Source organism: Callithrix jacchus, chromosome 20 (assembly GCF_049354715.1).
Source record: "Callithrix jacchus isolate 240 chromosome 20, calJac240_pri, whole genome shotgun sequence".
In the NCBI taxonomy this organism is placed as follows: domain Eukaryota; kingdom Metazoa; phylum Chordata; class Mammalia; order Primates; family Cebidae; genus Callithrix; species Callithrix jacchus.
Genome location: NC_133521.1, coordinates 4,762,493 through 4,782,389, shown reverse-complemented (window position 1 = coordinate 4,782,389; position 19,897 = coordinate 4,762,493). Strand labels below are relative to the sequence as shown.

At 37.0% G+C, this 19,897-nt stretch overlaps 1 protein-coding gene and 1 non-coding gene across 4 annotated transcripts in view; both read left to right on the top strand.

Moving 5' to 3' along the window:
* Positions 1-19,897, top strand: part of NETO2 (neuropilin and tolloid like 2) — a 62,185-nt gene that overhangs the window by 19,389 nt on the left and 22,899 nt on the right. Inside the window, exons 5-7 of one of the 3 annotated variants that reach the window (XM_002760918.6) lie at positions 7,411-7,434; positions 7,539-7,666; positions 19,613-19,841. In XM_002760918.6, the coding sequence (XP_002760964.1) occupies positions 7,411-7,434; positions 7,539-7,666; positions 19,613-19,841 (381 nt within the window). Of the gene's footprint in view, positions 1-7,410; positions 7,456-7,538; positions 7,667-19,612; positions 19,842-19,897 lie in introns of all 3 variants that reach the window. The other 2 variants (XM_035282694.3, XM_078358173.1) reach the window with 2 other exon arrangements.
* LOC118149818 (small nucleolar RNA U13) lies at positions 9,588-9,689 on the top strand. Its single transcript, XR_004737531.1, has one exon. It is a non-coding gene; the product is annotated as a small nucleolar RNA U13 (small nucleolar RNA).

Here is a 19,897-nt window from a genome sequence, read left to right as displayed (position 1 = left end):
AACCACCCATTCCCCTGAGAAAAGGGGGCTGAAGGCAGGGAGGCAAGTGATCTGGCTCAGCAGGTCCCACCCCAACAAAGACCAGCAAACTGAAACTTGAGATTTGCGCAGCCAGCACAGCAGTTTGAGCTCAACCTGGGATGGTCAAACTAGGTTGAGGGACAGGCTTCTGCCATTACCAAGGCAGTTCTAACCTTGCCTGTGTAAACAAAATCACAAGGAAGTTTACACAGCAGCAGGGTGGAGCCCAAGGCAGCTCAGCAATGCCACTACAGGCAGACTGTGACTAGACTCCCTCCTTGCTGGGCAGGGCATCTCTGAAAAAAGGTAGCAACCCATCAGGGACTTATAAATAAAGCCCCACCTTCCCAGAACAGAACACCTGGGAAAAAGGGCAGTTGTGAGTTCCACTGCAACAGACTTAAATGCCCCTGACCAGCAGCTCTGAAGGGAGAAACAGCTCCCAGCACAGCACTTGAGCTCTAATGAGGGACAGGCTGCCTCCTCAAGTAGCTCCCTGACCCCTGTATATCTAAAGAGGCACCTTATACAGGAGAGCTCTGGCTGACATCTGGCGAGTACTCTTCTGGGATGAAGCTACCAGAGGAAGGAACAGGAAGCAATCCTTGCTGTTCTGCAGTCCCTGCAGGTGATTCCCAGGCAAGCAGGGTCTGGAGTGGACCTGTAGCAGGGGGGCCTGACTGTTAGAAGGAAAACTAAAAAACAGAAAGAAATAGCTTCAACATCAACAGAAAGAACATCCACTCAGAGACGCCTTTGAAGTCACCAACTTCAAAGACCAAAGGTAGATAAATCCATGAAGATGGGAAGAAACCAGTGCAGAAAGGCTGAAATCACCAAAAACCAGAATGTTTCTTCTCCAAGGAATCACAACTCCTGATGAGCAAGGGAATGAAACTGGATGGAGAATGAGTATGATGAATTGACAGAAGCAGGCTTCAGAAGGTGGGTAATAAACTTCTCTGAGCTAAAAGAGCATATACTAACCCAATGCAAAGAAACTAAGAACCTTTAAAAATGGTTAGATGAAATGCTAACTAGAATAACTAGCTTAGAGAAGAACATAAATGACTCAATGGAGCTGAAAAATACAGCATGAGAACTTAATGAAGCAGACACAAGTTTCAATAGCCAAATCGACTAAACAGAAGAAAGGATATCAGAGATTGAAGGTCAACTCAATGAAACAAAATGAGAAGGCAAGATTAAAGAAAAAAGGGTGAAAAGATATGAACAAAGCCAGCAAGAAATATGAGATTATGTGAAAAGACCTAATCTACGTTTGATAGGTATACCTGAATGTGATGGAGAGAATGAATCGAAGCTGGAAAACACTCCTCAGGATATTATCCAGGAGAACTTCCCCAACCTAGCAAGGTGGACCAACATTCAAATCCAGGAAATACAGAGAGCACCACAAAGATATTCTTGAAGAAGAGCAACTCCAACATAATCGTCAGACTCACCAGCATTGAAATGAAGGAAGAAATGCTAAGGGCAGCCATAGAGAAAGGTCAAGTTACCCACAAAGGGAAGCCCATCAGACTCACAGTGGATCTCTTGGCAGAAACCCTACAAGCCAGAAGAGAGTGGGGGCCAATGTTGAACTTCCTTAAAGAAAAGAACTTTCAACCCAGAATTCCATATCCAGCCAAACCAAGCTTCATAAGGCAAGGATAAATAAAATCCTTTACAGACAAGCAGTAGCTTAGAGATTTTGTCACCACCAGGCCTGCCTTACAAGACCTCCTGAAGGAAACTGTAAACACGGAAAGGAATGGCAGCCAGTACCAGCCACTGTAAAAATGTACCAAATGGTAAAGACCATCAACACAATGAAGAAACTGCATCAACTAACAGGCAAAACAACCAGCTGGTATAAATATGGCAGGATCAAATTCACACATAACAATATTAACCTTAAACATAAATGGGCTAAATGCCCCAATCAAAAGACACAGACTGGCAAATTGGATAAAGACTCAACATCCATTGGTGTGCTGTATTCAGGAGACCCATCTCATGCAAAGACACACATAGGCTCAAAATAAAGGGATGGAGGGAGATTTACCAAGCAAATAGCAAAAAACAGCAAGAGTTGCAATCCTAGTCTCAGATAATACAGACTTTAAACCAACAAAGATCAAGAGACAAAGAAGAGCATTAGGTAATGGTAAAGGGACCAATGCAACAAGAAGAGGTAACTATCCCAAATATATGCACCCAATACAGGAGCACCCAGATATATAAAGCAAGTTCTTAACGACCTAAGACTTAGACTCCCACAGAATAATAGTGGGATACTTTAACACTCCACTGTCAATATTAGAATAATGAGACAGAAAATTAACAAGGATATCCAGGACTTGAATTCACACCTGGACCAAGCAAACCTAATAGACATCTATATAACTCTCCACCTCAAATCCACAGAATATACATTTTTCTCAGCACTACATAGCACTTATTCTAAAATTGACCACATAATTGGAAGTAAATCACTCTTCAGCAAATGCAAAAGAACAGAAAACATAACAATCAGTCTCTCAGACCACAGTGCAATCAAATTAGAAATCAGGAGTAAGAAACTCACTCAAAACCACACAACTGCATGGAAACTGAACAACCTGCTCCTGAATGACAACTGGATAAATAATGAAATGAAGGCAGAAATAAAGATGTTCTTCAAAACCAATGAGAATGAAGACACAACATACCAGAATCTCTGGGACACATTTAAAGCACTGTCTAGAGGGAAATTTATAGGACTAAATGCCCACATGAGCAGCGAGGAAAGATCTAAAATTTACACCCTATCACAACTAAAAGAACTAGAGGAGGAAGATCAAACAAATTGAAAAGCTAGCAGAACACAAGAAATAACTAAGATCAGAGCCATACTGAAGGAGACAGACACACACACAAACCTTCAAAAAATCAATGAATCCAGGAGCTGTTTTTTTTTTAAAAGAAGATCAACAAAATAGATAGACTGCTAGCCAGACTAATAAAAAAGAAAAGAGAGAAGAATCAAATAGATACAATAAAAAATGATAAAGGGGATATCACCAATTCCATAGAAATACAAACTAGCGTCAGAGATTACTACAAACATCCCTATTCACATAACCCAGTAAATCTAGAAGAAATGGATAACTTCCTGGACACTTACACCCTCCCAAGACTAAATCAGGAAGAAGCTGAATCCCTGCATAGACGAATAACGAAGTCTGAGGTTGAAGCAGCAATTAATACCCTACCAACCAAAAAAAGTCCAGGACCAGATGGGTTCACAGCCAAATTCTACCAGACAGACAAAGAGGAGCTAGTACGATTCCTCTGAAACTATTCCAAACAATAAAAAAGAGGGAATCCTCCCTAACTCATTTTATGAGACCAATGTCATCTCCTGATACCAAAACCTGGCAGAGACACAACCAAAAAAATTTCGGGCCAGTATCCATGATGAACATTGATGCAAAAATCTTTGATAAAATACTGGCAAACTGAATCCGACAGCACATCAAAAAGCTTATCCTTCACGATTGAGTCACCTTCATCCCAGGGATGCAAGGCTGGTTCAGCATACACAAATCAATAAGCGTAATCCATCACATAAAGGGAACCAAAGACAAAAACCACATGATCATCTCAATAGATGCAGAGAAGGCCTTCGACAAAATCCAATAGCCCTTTATGCTAAAGACCCTCAATAAACTAGGTATGGATGAAATGTATCTCAAAATAATAACACTATTGATGAAAAACCTATAGCCAATATCATACAGAATGGGCAAAAACTGGAAGGATTCCCTTTGAAAACTGGCAATAGACAAGGGTGCCCTCTCTCACCATTCCTATTCAACATAGTATTAGAAGTTCTGGCCAGGGCAATCAGGCAAGAAAAAGAAATATAGGGTATTTAGTTAGGAAAAGAGGAAATCAAATTGTCTCTGTTTGCAAATAACATGATTATATATTTAGAAGACCCCATTGTCTCAGTCCAAAATCTCCTTATGATAAGCAACTTCAGCAAAGTCTCAGGTTACAAAATCAATGTGCAAAAATCACAAGCATTCCTATACACCAATAACAGAGAGCCAAATCATAATAACAGAGAGCCAAATCATGAGCAAACTCCCATTCACAGTTGCTACAAAGAGAATAAAATACCTAGGAATACAACTAACAAGGGGTGTGAATGAAGGACCTCTTCAAGGAGAACTAAAAACCACTGCTCAAGGAAATAAGAGGGGACACAAACAGATGGAAAAAACATTCCATGCTCATGGTTAGGAAGAATCAATATCATGAAAATGGCCATACCGCCCGAAGTAATTTATAGATTCAGTGCTATCCCCATCAAGCTACTATTGCCTTTCTTCACAGAATTGGAAAAAAACACTTTAAATTTCATATGGAATCAGAAAAGAGCCCACATAGCCAAGACAATCCTAAGCGAAAAGAACAAAGCTGGAGGCTTCATGCTACCTGACTTCAAACTATACTACAATGCTGCAGTAATCAAAACAGCATGGTACTGTTACCAAAGCAGAGATACAGACCAGGGGAACAGAACAGAGACCTTGGAAGTAATGCCACACATCTACAACCATCTCATCTTTGACAAACCTGACAAAAACAAGCAATGGGGAAAGGAGTCCCTGTTTTAATAAATGATGTTGGGAAAACTGGCTAGCCATGTGCAGAAAGCTGAAACTGGACCCCTTCCTTACACGTTATACAGACATTAACCCAGTTGGATTAAAGGTTTAAACATAAGACCTAACACCATAAAAACCGTAGAAGAAAACCTAGGCAATACCGTTCAGGACATAGGCATAGGCAAGGACTCAATGAGTAAAACACGAAAAGCAATGGCAACAAAAGTCAAAATAGACAATTGTATCTAATTAAACTGAAGAACTTCTGTACAGCAAAAGAAACAATCATTCGAGTTAACTGGCAACCAACAGAATGGGAAAAACTGTTTGCAATCTACCCATCTGACAAAGGGCTAATATCCAGAATCTACAAAGAACTAAAACAAATGAACAAGAAAAAGACAACCACATCAGAAAGTGAGCAAAGGATATGATCACTTTTCAAAAGAAGACATACATGAGGCCAACAAACATGAAAAAATGCTCATCATCACTGGTCGTTTGAGAAATGCAAATCAAAATCACATTGAGATACCATCTCATGCCAGTTAGAATGGCAGTCCTTAAAAAACCTGGAGACAATAGATGCTGGAGAGGATGTAGAGAAATAGGAACACTTTTACACTGTTGGTGGGAGGGTAATTAATTCAAGCATGTGGAAGACAGTGTGGCGATTCCTCAAGGATCTAGAAATGGAAATTCCATTTGACCCAGCAATCCCATTACTGGGTATATACCCAAAGGATTATAAATCGTCCTATTATAAAGACACATGCACACATATGTTCATTGCAGCACTGTTTACAATAATAGAGACTTGGAACCAATCAAAATGCCCATTAGTGATAGACTGGATAAAGAAAATATGGTACATATACACCATGGAATAATGTGCAGCCATAAAAAAGGATGAGTTCATGTCCTTTGCAGGGATGGGTGAATCTGGAAACCATCATCCTCAGCAAACTGACACAAGAACAGAAAACCAAACACTGCATATTCTCACTTATAAGTGCGTGTTGAACAGTGAGAACACATGGACACAAGAGGGGACCATCACACACTGGGGCCTGTTGGGAAGTAGGGGGAGGCTAGGGGAAGGATAGCAGAAGGTGGGGGAATTGGGAAGGGATAACATTAGGAGAAATACCTGGTATAGGTGATGGGGGGATGGATGTGGCAAACCACCATGACATTGTGTATCTTTGTAACAATCCTGCACAACCTGCACATGTACCCCAGAACTTAAAGTATAATAAAAAATAAAAATAAATGTGGATGATGAGGAGTCCACAATTTTATCACTAAGAGAAAAAAGCCAAAACATGTCAAAATAAATAGGCAATGCATAGTTAGCTAAATATGTCGCTATCTGATGTTATTTCAAGTCAGGTTAATAAAATAAATTTTGTCTAGGAGGTGGTAAATCTAGAAGAAATCTATTAACAATGGTAAGAAATTTGTATTTTTTTTTAAATGAAATTCTCTAACCTATTGGTGATATTTATTGAAGCAGAGGCTCTTAATGGGTTGTTAGTTCCTCAAAGTAACTGGGATAAATATGGAAATTTGGACATATTTATATGCAATAATGACAATATCCTAGATTTCTGGAATACATATGAAATAGTTCCAATTAATTTGCCGGATGGTCCCTGTGATTCCCCACCCCTGCCCCACCATGCTGTTTAAAATTTAAATTTCAATTTGACATTTCTTTGCAAAACAGCTGAAGCATCTATTGTCTTCTTTTAGCAAGGGTGAGTTTTGTTTATAAAGTTAAAAAGAGAATAGTCACTGAGATATATTCTACATAAGCTAATAATTTTTTTCTACTTATTAAAATACATAATTTGATAATCCTAAAGTGTCTGGAATTAAAGACAACAGTCTTAACAGGAATTGAGCCTCTAGTTGTGTACAATTAAATTGCCTATTGAAATAGATTTTCCAGAAATCTGTGACATTTTAGACTACCCAGCAGTTTCTTTTATTCTGGCAGTTGGGTATATATACAGGTTCTATCTGAACTTTAAAATAATTTTTTTAAAGATACTTGAGTTTGTAATTTCTAAAAATTTATTTTCATTGTGGTAAAATATACATAACAGGAAATTTACCCTTTAATTTTTTTTTTTAGGACTCACTTTGTTATCTAGGCTGGAGGGCAGTGGTGCTATCTCTGCTCACTGCAGCCTCAGCCTCCTGGGGTCAAAAGATCCTCCCAAGTTAGCTTCCCAAGTAGCTGGGACTAGAGCATAAGCAACCATGCCCAGCTCTCTTTAGCCATTTTTAAGTGTGTAATTTAGTGGCATTAAGTACATTCACAGTGTTAAGCAACCATCACCAGCATCTATTTAAGCCAAAATTTAGAAGACAAATTGTAATATGCTTCAGTAGAAAGGAACTTCATTCTTTTTTTAAGGCCAAATAATATTCTGTCTTATTGTATATGTGATGTTCTGTTTATCTGTTCAGCTTTGACAGTTGAGGTGAGTTTGCAGGTAGCATAAATAAATTACTCACCATGGAATCAAAAGTATAAACATGATTAAATAAATGTTGATCCTGTAAGAGAGCTTATAAATGACCAATGATGTGTAGGTTACATCCGTGAAAGCTTCTCTTACCTTGCTGTCAAATGGAGCATTAGATGTAACTTAAGACATCAAGGCTTAAAGTAACTATCTCAGTACCAATAACTTTATTCTTTTTTCTGTTACAGATCCAGACTTTACTTACCTAGGAGGTATTTTAAATCCCATTCCAGGTTTAGTATACTACCACTTGTTCCTCTTGGCATTTTTGGTCAGTCATATGTTCCTTTGAACACCTTTCACGTATTCCTTCTAGATTGTCAGTTCGAGCTCTCGGGAGCTGATGGAATAGTGCGCTCTAGTCAGGTAGAACAAGAAGAGAAAACGAAACCTGGCCAAGCTGTTGATTGCATCTGGACCATTAAAGCCACTCCAAAAGCTAAGGTATTATTAGGTATTAAGTCACTTTAGAGAAAAAGATGATAAGGCATGATTTGCAAAATGTGTTATTTTGGTTTGTGAAAATATGTATTGATTACATAAACTGATATTGTAACTTTTTAGAATATATTTTATTTCACTTACTTTATTGGCACCTACTAAGATCCCAGCATTGTTGTAGTTAAATAAACTGGAATTTCTGAAGTTTTTTAGGAATATTACACATATATTAAGATTCACAATTTTTAAAAATTAAGATTCTTCACCAAGTGCAGTGGCTCACACCTGAAATCCCAGCACTTTGGGAGGCCGAGGTGGGTGGATCACGAGGTCAGGAGTTCAAGACAAGCCTAGCCAAGATGGTGAAACCCATCTCTACTAAAACTACAAAAATTAGATGGGCACGGTGGCGAATGCCTGTAATCCCGGCTTCTCAGGAGGCTGAAGCAGGAGAATCACTTGAACCTGGGCGGCAGAGGTTGCAGTGAGCTGTGATCATATCACTGCACTCCAGCCTGGGTGACAGAGTGAGACTCCATCTCAGAAAGAAAAAAAAAAATAAGACCTGTCAGTTCCTAATTGCTGAGTGTGTTTATTGATCAGTATGATTATAGACTCATTAACATCTTTATGAGGAGGAAAATAGGCTACAAGAGGTGAAAGTTACAGAGTTGGTCGTAGCGATCTAAAAATAAAACCCCAAATGTGTCGAGTCTTCATTCTGTTTTTACCCTGCTGTCCTCTGCTACTCATGGGGCGCTTTTATTGGAAAGAACTGCAGGGAAGGATGTTTTAAAATAACTCCGACAGATTGAGATTGGATACTGACTACTTTTGCATTTAATTTATACTTCTAGGAATATCAACAGAGTTAAAATTATATTTAATGCGTATTATGTAAAAAGTGGGAAAAGAGGAGAGAGTGAGGGTGGGAAAACATATAGCTCTCAAGAATTGTGAAAATCAGATTTAAAGATTAAGTAATATGATAGATAAGGTAACCTGAAACCCCATCTACTAGAAGACACTGGGAAACATTGGGTAAAATATGACAAATAATTCTTTTAAAAGCATATGTGTAAGCTCCAGGAAGGAGAAAAAGCGGGTAATGCTTGTGGACAGGAAATGGAGATAACTACAAATTAATAAACCAAAATTGATGTTACAAATGCTCCTGGCTGATTTTCATAACATGTTATGACACAGAGGTAGACAGCTGGGAGCTTGCTTTTAATTCCTACACTAAGAAAAGAAGAGTCCTGTAGTTCACCTGGCCTTCATGAGACTCACATGAAGCTGGAGCCCTCAAAGGGAGGTGATTCACACGAAAGCATAGATTAGAAAAAGTCTTCCACTGGCACATGCTGATGACAGAGAAGCTTGTTTTTCTGGGTTTGGTCTCAGGGTGGGGTTGGGGGTGAGGCTGGGGTCCCCCCTAGCTTTGTACTTAGAACCTGCCTTTATTAGGGTTTGAGAAATGAATTTACACTCCCTGCTCAACCCAGGAGTCACTAAGTCCAAAAGCTAACAAATCATCCTGGGTGCATAAAACCTTTGCGTCACCTGGCAAAAATAAATTTAAAAATCACCAAGGAAGCTTCAGGGTTGGCATGGATAAAACATTGTTGCAGGTCAGCTCATGGCCCCCAAATTCTAAAACCCCTGTGCTCACAGCCCCCCATGGGTACAAGTTTGCCGATGTAACAGACAGGAAGGAGTTCCTTAGCTCCCCAAGAACTTGAGTGTTTCACATATCCTACAAGAAGGAAATGAAAAGATAATAAAGAAAAATGACCACATCCATTTTTAAAATAACCAAATAGGTCAGTAAGTTAAAAGTATGGTTATGAAAAGATATATCTGAGGAATTACCCAGAGAATAGTGCTGGGAAAGGTGATAGTTTATTAGGATTTTCCAGAACTGATAGTCTGTAGTGCATAAGCCTGATGCCCTGTGTTCATGCACACACGTGACATGTGCCTCCCTCCAGCCTTGTTACCATGTCAGTACATAGCCTATCTTACATGAAAAGGAAAAAAAGAAAAACAATTCAAGAACTGATGGAAAGCATGACACAGGGTGACTCCCAAACAGGAAAAAAAAAAAAAATTTAAGTGACACTGACATGGTACCCCAGAGACAAGGAGAAAAGTTTTTAAAAACAGAGAAAATAGTCTACAAAGGGATGCTATTAAGGTTGACACCAGAATTATCAATAGCAAAATGGAAGCCCGAAGACAATAGAATACTGTCTTCATAGTGTTAAGAGTGTTAATTGTCATTTAAGAATGAAGGCAGTGGTGGGGATGTGGGGATGATTAATGGGTACAAAAATATAATTAGATAGAATTAATATCTGGTATTCAATAGCACACATGGTGACTACAGTCAACAATTTATTGTACAGTTTTTAAAATAAGAGTATAATTTGGGTATTTGTAACACACATGATAAATGCTCAAGATGATGGGTACCCCATTTATACTGATGTAGTTATTATACACTGTGTACCTATATTGTAATATCTGATGTACTCCATAAAGATACTATCATATACCCATAAAAATAAAAAATAATTAGGGCAAAATTAAGGTATTTCTCTGCAAAATAATAAGTTAACCAAATGCTACAGTTAATATACAGATGTATCCAACAAGATACATGTGTAATTACAGGAAAATTAAAACACATAAAACTAGAAAAGAAGTAACAGACAAATGTCAGAAAAGAGCTGATGTAACTATTAAGATAGAAATCAAGAATGTCATTATCTCACAAGATATAATTTAAAATAATTTAAAGGTATTAATATAGCCTTAAAATGCACAAAACACAGATTGATGATTCCAAAGGAAGATTGACAAATCCACAACAGTGAGTAATTTTTTTTAACCTCTTAGTAATTAACAGGTCAAACATACAAAAAAATTACTATGGCTCAAAAGATTTAAATAACACAGTATATTCTTAATGGACATGTTATCTTGCTCCCAACATCCAGATAATAGGCATACATAACACATTTATCGAAACAGATACATATGCTCAGCTAACAAAGTCTGAACATATATGCAGAGCAGCCTGTGACAAAAATGCAATTAAACCAAGAATCGGCAACCAAAGATTATTTTAAAACTCTGTATGTTTGGAAATATATACTACTTAGTAATTTGTAAGTCACAGAAGAAATTAGGATGGAAATTTAAATACATTTAAAATGCATTAATAATGAAAATACTATATATAAAAAACTGAGGTACAGCTAAAACAGTACCTTGAGAAAAAAGATTGAAATGTAATAAGATTGAACTCAAGAAGTTAAAAACAAATCCAAAGAAAGGGCAACAATCATAAGACAGAAATTAAAAAAAAAAAAAGATACAAAAAGAGGAAATCAGTGAGGCCTGACATTGACTCTTTATAAAAGATAACAATAGGCCAACTTCTGCCAAGATTGATCTAGAAAAAAAGACATAAAAAGTATTAGAAATGGAGGAGTTATAAATCAACTACCGCAAAGATTTAAAACTATTATGAGACAAACCAACTAGAAAGTAGACCTACCTAACAAAAGAGGAGAAAAACTATGTTTCTTTATAAATAAATGATAATGGGAAAAAGGAAAATCAGGAGTCTATAGATTAAAACAGATATAAAAGTCAAGTGAATTTATGGATTTAAACAAACTATAAATGGAGGGAACTGATGACATTAAAAGACATTTAGAAGTTTGAACACTGGTATGTAATATTAAGTTATTTATTTTTGGGAGTTGATAATAGGATAAACGTTATTTTTTAAGTGGCTTTAGTGATACAGAAATGTTTACAGATGCAATGATTTAATGTCTGAGATTTGTCTCTAATATGTAAGGGGTAGAAGTGAGGAGAGACAGATAAAATAAGATTGGCTAGGTTATAATTGTTGAAGTTGGAGGCTGGATACACAGATATATTTTGTCTGTTTTTGCATACTTGAAATTTTAATAAGTGTTTTAGACTATTATAAGAATATTATAAACTGATTTGTCAGTAATTTGTAAAGGGTATAAATGGTAATGTTCGAAGAATATGGAGGGAATCTCTGTTTTTTTCTCTCTTAGTCAGAACTCACAACAGGTTGGGAGACTAAAATTCTAAGGAAAACTTGTCTTTCTGGCCAGAAGAACTGGGTGGAGGAGACCCTGTTGTCATCTAGAGAATATGAAGGAAGTCTTGGAGAGGAGAGAACTAATTCAGGCTTTACTTCTGAGGTGCCTGTGTGTGAAACAGATCCAGGGAAACTTGGCAGCAGTGTTGGGAGCCACCTTACAATATAAACCACCTCTAAGTCCCTGAGTGAGTCATATGCTGGGCAAGCCTACCCAGCACAGCAAAGTCTTTGAACGTTGGGACCACCACCCAAACAAAGTGAGACAGAACGTGCAGTCTGAACACAACTTAGTTGATTGCGGAACCAAAACAAATAACAAAAAATGACATCCTCCAGGGATTTTTAACAGGATCCATAGTTGCATAGTAGTCAAAATGTCCAGGACACAGTGAAAAATTAGGAAATGAAAACTAGGAAAATTTGTTAATTTTAAAGGAAAGGCAAATAGATCCCCAAAACAGACACCAGATTTTAGAATTATCCAAAATTGTTTTTTAAATTTTTTAAAAATAGAAATGGGGTCTCACAGTGTTGCCTAGGCTGATCTCAAACTCCTGAGCTCAAGTAATCCTCCTGCCTTGGCCTTCCAAAGTGCGAGGATTACAAATGTGAGCTACCATGCCCAGCCAGAATTATCAAAAATTCTAAAGCAATGATAGAACCATGCTTCACGAGATAGCAGTAAACACTCCTGAAGAGTGGGAAAATAGGACTCAGCAGAGAAATTAATTTTTTAAGTGGAAAATTTAGAACTAAAAGAAAAATCTGAATTTTTAACAAATATAATCACTGTATGGGCTCAATAGGAAAACGGAGAAAATAGAAAGTCACTGAACTTGAAGATGAATCAGTAGAAATTATCCAATCTGAAGTAAGAGAGAAAAAGATTAGAAACAAAGTAATTGAAAACTCTCTATGGGACAGTTTCAAAGGGCCTAACATTTGTGTTATTTAAGTCCTAGTGGGAGAAGAGATTGGCACAGAATAAATATTTGAAGAAAAAATTGCTAAAAAGTCCCAAACTTGATGAAGGACATACATCTACACATTTAAGAAGCTTAGTGAACACTGAATACAATAAACAAAAACAAAAAACAAGACCTGCCCACCTCAAAATTAAATTACTTAAAACCAAAGATTGAGATCTTGAGATCTGCCAGAGAAAAATGATGCGTCTTGTATGATGGAACAGCGATTTGAATGACTGTTTGTTCTCTTTAGCAGTGATGAAAGCCAAAGTTAGTAGATCAAAATCTTCACATGCTGGGGTGGGCAGTACGGGGAACTCTGAACTCAGAATTTTATACCTTGCAAAACTTCTTTCAAGAATGAGAAGACAAAACTAAGAGAATTTATCACCTATGCACTTGCTATAAAAGAAATCTTGAAGTTATTTAGATAAATGATACTTTTATGAAAAAGAATCATGAAACTTCATGAATAAAGGGAAACAAATGGTAACTATCTGGGTAAATTTCAACCATTTTACCAGAATCAGGAATGAAAGAGAGAATATCACTACAGAGCTACAATGTTAAAAAGAATAAGAAAATACCAGGAACAGCTCTATGCCAGAAAATCAGATGACTTTGATGAAATGGGCAAATCTTTTAAAAGCTACACAGCTCTCCAAACATATCCCGAAGAAATACGCAACCCAAATCATCCTGTGCTTATTCAAAAAATGAATTAATAAACACCTTCTAACAAAGAAAACGCTAGGCCTAGATGGATTCGCTAGCAAATTGTACCAAGCATCAGGGAAGATGTAATGCCAGTTCCTTAGTATCATCAAGGAAATCAAAGAGCAGGGAGCATTTCTAAACTTACTTTGTAAGACAAGCATTAGGCTGATAACAGCAGACAAAGAGACATTATAAGGAAACTACTGATCAGTATTCATCAAGAAAATGCAAAAATTTCAATAAAATATTAGCAAATCTAATTCAGCAATATGAAAAATATATAATAGTAAAGTGTGGTTCATCTCAGGAATGCACATCTGGTTCAACATTTGAAAAATCAATGTAATTCACCATATAGGCTAAAGAAAACTATGATTGTTTCCATTTGTTAAAATTCAATATCCATTCATGATAAAAATCTCAGAAAGATAGGAACAGAAAGGACTTCCATAACCTGGAAGTCAAATTGGAGCTAAAAATTAAGAAAACAGTACCATTTAAAATACTACCCCATCAGAAAAAAAATGTAGTCTCTGTAAACTAAAACTTTCAAGACCACAATGTAAATATTCAAAGATAACCTAAATAAATAGATATACTGGGTCATTGTATTGATAGGCTCAGTAGTGCTAAAATGTCAGTTCTTAGGAAGATCTATACAGATGAATACAATTTCAATCAAAATCACAGTTAAATTTTTGTAAAGATTGACAAACTGATTCTAGAACATACTGGAAAAGCAAAGGATTACAAGAGCCAAAATTACTCTAAAAAAGAACAAGGATAGAAGACTCATTACCTAATTTCAGGACTTACTGTGAAGCTTTAGTAACCAAGACTGTGTTACTGACGAAGGACAGATACACAGATCAGTGGAACAGGGTAGTCCAGAGATAAGATTTATGCACATATGGTTCACTGATTTTTGATAGACATTCGAAGGAAATTGAGGGAGAAAGGATAGTCTTTAACAGATGATGCTGGGACAATTGGATCTCCATATTCAAAGAAAAAAAAATGAACCCTCACCTTCACTGAACACTGTATTCAAAAATTATTTCAAAATAAATAATGGACATATTTATAAAATTATAAAGCATTTAAAGGAAAATATATGAAAAAACCTTACTGACTGGTTAGACAAAGTTCTTAGATGCAACACTGAAAGAGTATAAATAAAAGCAAAATTTATAAGTTGGACTAATAAGCTTTTCTCTGTGAAAAGATACTGTTCAGTGAAAAAAAAAATCCCACTGACTGGAAGAACATCATTGCAAATCACTTATGAAAGATTTCTTTCATCCAGAACTCAAAACTCAACAATAAGAACAAAATGCAATTATAAAACAGGCAGATTTTTAACAGATACTTCACCATAGAAGATTTAGTCATTACAAAAATGCAAATTAAAACCACAATGAGATGGAAGTATTCTCCGTTAGAATAACTGTAATTTAGAAAAATCACTAAGTGCTGGGAACTATGTAGAGCAGCTGAAATTCATACATTCCTGGTAGAAGTGCAAAATGATAGAGCCGCTCTGGGAAGCAGGTTGGTGGTTTCCTATAAAGTTACTGTGTGACTCAGCAGTCTCTTCTGGATGGGTACCCAGGAGAAATGAAAACTCATGTTCATGGAAAAAAACCCGTATGTAAATGTTCATAACAACTTTATCTGTAATAACCAAAAACTATAAATGTCTCAAGTGTTCTTCAGCTGTTAAAAGAATAGGCCGTGTGCAATGGTTCACACCTGTAATTTCAGCACTTTGGGAGGCCGAGGCAGGGTCGGAAGGATCATTTGAGGTCAGGAGTTCTAGACCAGCCTGGCCAACATGGTGAAACGCCACCTCTACTAAAAATATAAAAACTTAGCCGGGGCCTGGTGGTGGGTTCCTGTAATCCCAGCTATTTGGGATGCCGAGGCAGGAAAACCGCTTGAACCTGGAAGGCAGAGGTTGCAGTGAGCTGAGATTGCATTACTGCACCCCAGCCTGGGTGACAGGAGCGAAAACTCCATCTTCAAAAAAAAAAAAAGGATGAACTATGGTATATCCATACAGTAAAATCTATTCAGCAATGAAAAGGGACAAACTATAACTACGTGCAATAACCCCAGATGCATCATGCTAAATGAAATGATCTAGATTCAAAGGATACATGCGCTGTGATTTCATTTATGTGAAGTTCTGGAAAAAGTGAACTATAGGACAGAGAACAGATCACTGCTTACCGGGGATGAAGACTGGAGATGGGTTTTGATTGCACAGTAACAGCACAAGAGAATTTGGCTGGGTCGTGGACTTGTTCTTTAAGTGGCAGCAAGGGCTGAGTAGTGGATGGAGTACGCAAGCAGACTCAAAGAATTTGCTATAGAAGGTCGGGCGCAGTGGCTCATGCCTGTAATCCCAGCACTTTGGAAAGCCGAGGCAGGCAGGTCACAAGGTGAAGAGATTGGGACCATCCTGGCCATCACAGTGAAACCCCGTCTCTACTAAAAATACAAAAATTATCTGGGCATGGTGGTGCGCGCCTGGAGTGCCAGCTACTTGGGAGGCTGAGGCAGGAGAATCACTTGAACACAGGAGGCAGAGGTTGCAATGAGCTGAGATTGTGCCACTGCACTCCAGTCTGGCGACGGAATATGACTCCGTCTCAAAAAAAAAAAGGAAAAGAATTTGCTATAGAAGTGTAAATTGTCTCGTTATAACTCAAATGTAAAAAGAAAATATATATATATAAATTGGTACAGTCATTTTGGAGAGCTATTTCACATGCTCTGGTAAAGTTGAAAATGGTCACATACTACAACACAAGTATACTTCTAGATTTATACCCAAATGAAATTGTCATACCTTTGCTTAATGAGAAGACAACAATGTTTACAGCAGTATTAGCTAATTGTAAAAGTAGAAGCAAGCTAAATGCCCAGTACGAGAGTGGACACACAGTGATTTATTTCTGTAATTGGTATGAGCTTTTAAAATATGTGGAACAATACCACATATTTTTATAGCTATGTAAGTATGAAAATATTAAATATGCATTAAATAAGTGAAATTAATAATAATTAGATTGCCCTTACTCTTCATTGAAATATTTCATGAAAAGATAATTTCATATTCACAAATTTTTTAGGAATGTTACCTGGAGAATTGACTATAGGAGAATATTGTATTGCTTTTAGTAAAAGTAAATTGTTTTTTGAAAGTTAAAAAAATTATACAGTTGACATGGGAATTGAATCAAATTTTAAAATTTAAATAAATGTGTAAATAGGCCAGGCACAATGGTTCACACTTATAATCCCAGCACTTTGGGAGGCTGAGACAGGCTGATCATTTGAGTTCAAGAGTTCAAGACCAGCCTGGGCAATGTGACGAAACCCTGTCTTTACTAAAAATACAGAAAATTAGCTGGGCATGGTGGTGCATGCCTGTAGTCCCAGCTATTTAGGAGGCTGAGGCACAAGAATCACTTGAATCTGGGGGGCAGAGGCTGCAGTGAAAGCCACCATCATGCCACTGAACTCCAGCCTGGGCGACAGAGTGATACTCTGTCTAAAAAAAGAAACCAAACAAAAAAAGTGTCATTACATGGTTTTATTTAAGAAATCTAAATTAAATGTTAAAAGTCACCATAACCCTTGAATACTCAATGTGAGAAACTTGTCAACGGGTGACACTTAAGAAAAATATCCATTTATAAATATACAAGAAAGGCCAGTCACAAAAAAATTGTGACCGATGCTTGCAATCCCTGCACTTTGGAAGGCCAAGGCAGGAGGATTATTTGAGCCTGGGAGTTCCAGACCAGCCTAGACAACATGGTGAGACCCTGTCCCTATTTTCTAAATTTAAAATATATTTTAAAAATAAAATAAATATACAAAAAAAGACTTTTATCAGTGGCCTTTTCATGATAATAGCTTTCTGGGGATTTTGTTTCTGTTGGGGTCTTTGGGGGCTCTAGTAAATAGCATCACTTTTTCCTGCTGGCATGCTGAACCAATTGAGAAATAAAAGTGTCAGTGTGGGGAACAGTCTCTTTACCATAGTGAAGGCTAGGATAGAGCAGCATAGAGAGATGATCTAATTAGTGTTGCCAGCTCCTCCTTACCCACCAGTTCCACCTCTCACTTAAGTCTAGAACAGTCCGTCTTGCTCCAGGGAAAGTTCGAATCTGCAGAGCAGACTGGCCTACCTAGTCCCACTTCCTACAGAGGGAGGGAAAAAGAAACCAAACTCCCGCCATCCAGGTAATTTTCCCTGCCTCCCTGGGTAGGATATAGGGATAGAGTAAGAGGCCACTTACTTAATAAAAGATGTAAGTAAAAGATCCCGTCTAATGCAATCTGGAGTGAAAGAAAAGTAAAGTTTATGCCCTTCTCCTAACATTGCAATTTGTCAGATTGATGTTATGAATATTTCTCAAAAAACATGTTGAATTAAACAATTAACTTCAACATGTATCTGTATTTACAGTAGAAAAGTGCTATGATCTTGTTATAATTTATCTTTAACTTGATTTTTTAAAACAAAATTGTCTTCAAGAGCATTTATTATAGCCTTATATAATACTGTTTATTTAGACCTACTTGATTATTCTACTGATATTTCTACCATGTCATAGTTTTACAAGCCTAGTCACTTTCTCATTGCCTCCCATGAGCAAAAATTATACTGGATGAAACTGAGCCAGTGACCTTCCACTGGAAGACCTCTGTCTAGTGGAAGACGGAAGTCATTAAAGCTTTAGGGCTCGCCACCACAGAGTGTGAGCAGAAGGTTTGGGTTATATAAGTGATGGAAAACTAATGATACATTTAAGAAAATATATTGTTTCTGTGTTAAAATACATGCATGAATACTTTGTAAAGTTTTGAACTGGAAGTCCTATTACATTACCAGTTTTCCCCCATTCTCACAGAAGAGCTGAACCAGTGACTTCAAATAAACTAAAATTACTTAGTCCAAATGTAATTAAGCTATATTTCGTACTTTGTTTTCTCTTAGTTTTATGCCATCAAGGTATTTGGTGGGGAGGGGAATATATGACATAACTTTTTTTTATTAATCCCTTTGAAATGAAAGGTGGGGTACATACTGCTCCCTCAGAGTTAATAGCTAGGAAGTGAATATTCGATGTCTTAAATGGAAATTCAAAGGTAATCTTTGTTCACTCACTCAAATTTTATTTTAACTGTAGAGTTACATAGGAGCAACTAGAGCCCAATGGGAACACTGTGTGAGTGTGTAAGACACCTTATGGAGTGGAAAGAACGTACATTTAGAGCCAAACCAACCTGGGTTTAATCCTTGCCACCAAATAATAGAGTCATCTCTGCCCACAAAAAAACACGACACCTACTTCATTAGGTTTTTCAGGAGATTGATGCTTAAAATCTAAGTTCACAATCTGAAGGAAATCTTCAAACAAGAATGGGTCAAGTGTGTTTGGGAAATAACCTAGTACCATTTAGCTATAACATTTGAGTGGGGCGTGCTAATAGCGCTTCCTTTGATAGTACAGTTGATGTCTGCCTTTCTGAAAATGCAGGTATCGTTAAGAGGTGAAATCATAAAACAACTGTGTAGAACAGTGGGCTGTTGTGTAAATAAATAATAGGACATCCAGGAAGAGGCTAAGAGTATAGATAAAAACGTTTTTATATGTTACAGCAAAAGTAGGATGTGTATATATTACAATTAAAAACAGCTTTTTAAAATATGCAGTAAAACAGAAACTCACCAATTAATCACATGCATTGTTGGAATAATAGAATTATGAGTGATTATTTTATTCTCCCCCGTCCAGTACCATGAGACTGCTTTTATAATGAGAAAAATGTGAGATAGTTATGCCTTGTGAAACAAAAAGCTTCTTCTCTTTATAGACAAAACACAAAGTAAGTTTCTTAATGCTTGGTTCCATTATTAAGACAAGCAAAGAAATAGATCATTAGTCTATTTAGTCATCAGCCATTTATCTATTATGGTTTTCTGTCATCTGCCGTTATTCAGTGTACCATGTTATCTGTGGAAAATAGAATTAGAAAACTGCAAATTTAATGTATCTTTTTAAAAGCAGTGTTTTTGTGTTAATGTTACAGATTTATTTGAGGTTTCTAGATTATCAAATGGAGCACTCAAATGAATGCAAGAGAAACTTCGTTGCAGTCTATGATGGAAGCAGTTCTATTGAAAACCTGAAGGCCAAGTTTTGCAGCACTGTGGCCAATGATGTAATGCTTAAAACAGGAATTGGAGTGATTCGAATGTGGGCAGATGAAGGTAGTCGGCTTAGCAGGTTTAGAATGCTGTTTACTTCCTTTGTGGAGCGTAAGTAAATAATTCCTATAGTATTGAAATCTTTTATGTATTTTTCACTCATTCAC